General features: G+C 44.3%; 1 protein-coding gene across 1 annotated transcript in view; it reads left to right on the top strand.

Annotated features, from left to right (window-relative positions):
• The window catches only part of FHOD3 (formin homology 2 domain containing 3), a 237779-nt gene that overhangs the window by 176727 nt on the left and 56640 nt on the right, over positions 1-4412 (top strand). Inside the window, exon 12 of the mRNA XM_011986117.1 lies at positions 1-314. This exon is cut by the window's left edge and continues 29 nt beyond it. Coding sequence (XP_011841507.1) covers positions 1-314 — 314 coding nt within the window. The remainder of the gene's footprint in view (positions 315-4412) is intronic.

The following is a 4412-nucleotide window of genomic DNA, read 5'->3' as shown; positions in this document are numbered from 1 at the left end:
CACCCCCACCACCCCTGTTGGACAGCATCCCTCCCCCTCCTGTCCCCGGTAATTTATTGGCTCCTCCTCCTCCAGTGTTCAACGCTCCTCAGGGCTTAGGGTGGTCCCAGGTACCCAGGGGTCAGCCCACATTCACTAAGAAAAAGAAAACCATCCGTTTGTTCTGGAATGAAGTTCGGCCTTTTGACTGGCCATGTAAAAACAACCGACGCTGCAGAGAATTCCTGTGGTCAAAACTGGAACCCATTAAGGTGGACACTTCCAGACTGGAGCACCTGTTTGAGTCTAAATCCAAGGAACTATCTGTCTCAAAGGTACTGCTAGTCTTCAGCATGCTTCTTGATTGGAAGTTGGGTAGGGCTGATGAGATTTGTTCTGTATAAAATACTATTTTGCGTTGCTTTTGCTATTTGGTAAAAAGTCCATTGCTATAAAAATCTGATCTTTAATATAGTGTACCTTCTGCCACATGCTAGGTGTAGGCTACATGAGTCAGAGACCCTTATTAGCTAACATGGTCACCAGCTTACTTATATTAGGCAAAGGAGCTTTCAAAGAACCAGATAGCCCTGAGGAAAAGACAAAAATGGTCAACTGAGGAATGTCAGCATAGCCCAATAGCAGATGTTGATGTTAACTAGAGAAAGTGGACTTGCTGACTCACCAAACACAGGCTATGCTTATTTAATCTTACCTTCATTGATTATGACTGATAGTAGTAGTTTGAACTTTATCTGTAACCACCCAATAAGCTCAAAGGCAATAATTCAACTGACATTTCTTTGACTTGGCCCCTGATCAAGCCAGCATTCTGCAGCTATCTAGTTTTCCAGGAGCTGTATATTTGGCATCCTGTCAATATTACACATGCATCTAGATTTAATATTTTGGATAAATGTTTGAGAATCCTATAGGCACTGCCGCTGTGATAGTAACAAAGATGTTATACCACTTTTATCAATGGGTAACACTGTATATAGTTACTGGGCACCAAAGGTTAAGTCATGGTTAATTTACACGATAAACTGCAAGATATTGGATCACAGATTTTATATCTAATGATTCCCTATATTAGTAGAGTCTCCTTCGCATATCTTAACTGACTTTTAAAAACCCATTCTGGGTATTTTCCTGTTTTAAAACAGGTTTAAGTCTATCTCCTCTTTTCAGCTACTAGGGGTAGGAGAAAGCACTTTGTAAAGTATAATTTAGAATAAACATGCAAGAGATTATAATCATGAATTAATTTTAACTCCCTGTGTTGCTGCATGCATGTATCTTTTTGGGTGAGTATGAAACTCTGAGTCAGGTTCCCAGCCCTGCCAGTTGGACACCAATTCTGTATCAAAAATTACATGCAGGATCCTTGGAACGAGTGAGCCCTTCAGATGAGGAGCACAGTGACAGAGTTAGCGCCTGTCACTGCTGTGGGATGCTGACAGGCCAGCCAGGGGAGCTGTAGTTGGTCAGTTTCCTTTCAAAGCGTGCTGGCATTCTTAAGCTGCTTGCTGCCCTTCACTGGTTGGCATTTACCCCGGTGTGTGTTTCTCAGTGACCACATGAGTCTAAATCATTTCCAGCCTCAGGAATCTCCTCAAATCAGAATTACAGTTTTCTCATTTACAAATCTACACTGTTAGGATCCAGTGTAAAAAATCATGCCCAATCAGTCCTGTCCTTCAGTTGAAAGTAGACCCAGCTTTTTTTTTTTTTTTTTGAGACGGAGTCTCGCTCTGTTGCCCAGGCTGGAGTGCAGTGGCCGGATCTCAGCTCACTGCAAGCTCCGCCTCCCGGGTTTATGCCATTCTCCTGCCTCAGCCTCCCGAGTAGCTGGGACTACAGGCGCCTGCCACCACGCCTGGCTAGTTTTTTGTGTTTTTTTTAGTAGAGACCGGGTTTCACCATGTTAGCCAGGATGGTCTCGATCTCCTGACCTCGTGATCCGCCCGTCTCGGCCTCCCAAAGTGCTGGGATTATAGGCTTGAGCCACCGCACCCGGCCTAGACCCAGCTTTTGTCCCCTCCAGAAAATAACACCTAAGAAAGGGTTGCCAGACACCCACTTTTGGTGTATGTGTGTCCTGACTTCCTAGGACTGGTACCAAGTGGTGCCGAGCACATGCCCCATTCCAATTCTTTTTTTGTTTTGGTTTGTTTTGTTTTCTTGAGGCAGAGTCTTGCTCTGTTGCCCAGGATGGAGTGCAGTGGTGTGATCTTGGCTCACTGCAACTTCCACCTCCCAGGTTCAAGAGATTCTCCTGCCTCCGCCTCCTGAGTAGCAGGGATTACAGGTGCCCACTGCTACGCCCAGTTAATTTTTGTATTTTTAGTAGAGATGGGGTTTCACCATGTTGGCCAGGCTGGTCTCAAACTTTAAACCTCAGGTGATCCACCTGCCTCGGCCTCCCCAAGTGCTGGGATAACAGGAGTGAGCCACTGCGCCCAGCCTTCCCCTTCCAATTCTTATAGGCAGCCTGACATTTAGGAGAAGACCAGTTGCGATTAACACAGCAGTCCATGGTTGCTAGAAGTTACCCATGACCTGACTTACTGACACCACCCTCCAACCCACTGACCTAACTGGACAGAATACTCCTCCTCTCCCTCCTCCTTCTCCCTCTCCTCCTCTTCCTCCCCTCGTTGCCCACCTGGCTGGCTGCACCTCTAGGCTTCTTGTGGTTCCCTGTCAGGTTGCTGGGCAGGGGCTGCCCCTTGACTCAGTATTGGGAAGAATAAAATGAAATAAAAGTACGGAGATGAAGGCACTCCTAGCTTCATTTTTACAAAATTAAAAGTTTCCTCAAGTAGGCCCAAAATGAATGCTTCACCTACTTCCCTCCTTCTCTTGGTCCCACTGTAGCCAATTTGGTCGGTGATAATATTCTAGCCTCTGCCGTCTCAGCCCAAAGTTGCGTGATTGCCTGAAGCAGGTAGTGACCTCTAGAACAGTGTGTTGCCTAGCTAATAGACAAATGTTTGTATAGTTTTTATCAAGTAGGAGTATAAGAAGAAAGTGATATATTAAATGAAAAGTTTACCAAACTGATTCCAGAATGTTCTATAATGAGACCCCAAAACCCCTACCTTTGTTTTTGGGATAGGAAATGTGAACAGGAGCTAGTTTACAAAATGTTACAAAAGTTAAGAATGCAAGTTAGGATTAAACACATCACTGTGTTTGGCCATGATGGGTGGCTCATGCTGGTAATTCCAGCACTTTAGGAGGCCAAGGTAGGTAGATGGCTTGAGCTCAGGAGACCAGCCTGGATGACATGGTGAAACCCCATCTCTACTATATATATATATATAGTAGAGATGGGGTTTCAATATATATGTGTATACACACACACACACACGCACACACACACACAGCAGGCATGGCAGTACATGTCTGTAGTCCCAGCTACTTGGGAGGGTGAGATGGGAAGATCGCCTGAGCCTGGGAAGGTCAAGGCTGCATTGAGCTGTGATCACACCACTGCACTCCAATCTGGGTGACAGAGCAAGACTCTGTCTCAAAAATCAAAAAACAACAAAAAAACCCCCCACATTACATTGGAGAGTTGAATCCATTTTGCATATGTTACTACTACAGATATAACCAATCTCATTTCTGTTTCTAATCCTTGACTGTGGTTTTCATAAATCACAATGTAAACAGCCACTTCTGATTTCTGGCTCCGAAATGTTTAAATTAAGTACAATAAATAAAATGCAACAAAAATAGAGTGAAATAGACTTCACAAGACAGCACAAAACAAAGCGAATTGGTTTTAGGTTTCATCAAAAAATCTAACATTAGACTAGAGTTATTGGGCGTGGCTGTGACTAAGCCACCCAAAAACAAAGTTTCCTGAGCCAGATCTAAGGCTGGGGTGACCACCTAATGAAAAAAATGGTAAGACTGAAAAGATGCACTTTTTAATTTTCTTTCAAAATAGTTTCTGGAATTGGATCAATTGTTCTCTATCAGCTGGAATTATATGGTGTTTTAATAAGACGAATCATATTGTGTTTTATGGTGAAAGGTAGAAATCCTGTGCTGAATTTCATTATGTTCTGACTGCTGGTCTAAGATGTGGTGAGCCCCATAGGCGATAAGGTGACCCTGGGAAAAGATGTCAGAGCAGAAAGCCCTGGGACTTTCTTGGGCTTGACATCACCCTGGGGGGCCCCGGGAAAGTGACTTTCCAACCCTTGTACCTAACCAGGGGCAGCAAAATCCCTCTTGCTCTCAAAGGGCAGCTTCTATGCCCCAAGTTACCGCCAGACCAAAACAGACATGGAGTGGGACTCAGTTTCCACTTTGGGGACCTGATGTTGTCTTACTCTCTTGCATTCATTAGGTTTATCACAGGGAGGGAGTCCAGAATGTATCTGGAGATGTTTATTTACCTTGAAGTTTCTAAATCT

The sequence above is a fragment of the Mandrillus leucophaeus genome, unplaced genomic scaffold (genome assembly GCF_000951045.1).
Source record: "Mandrillus leucophaeus isolate KB7577 unplaced genomic scaffold, Mleu.le_1.0 Scaffold294, whole genome shotgun sequence".
NCBI lineage: Eukaryota > Metazoa > Chordata > Mammalia > Primates > Cercopithecidae > Mandrillus > Mandrillus leucophaeus.
The sequence above is the reverse complement of the archived record's forward strand: the minus strand, read 5'-3'. Positions and strand labels throughout refer to the sequence as shown.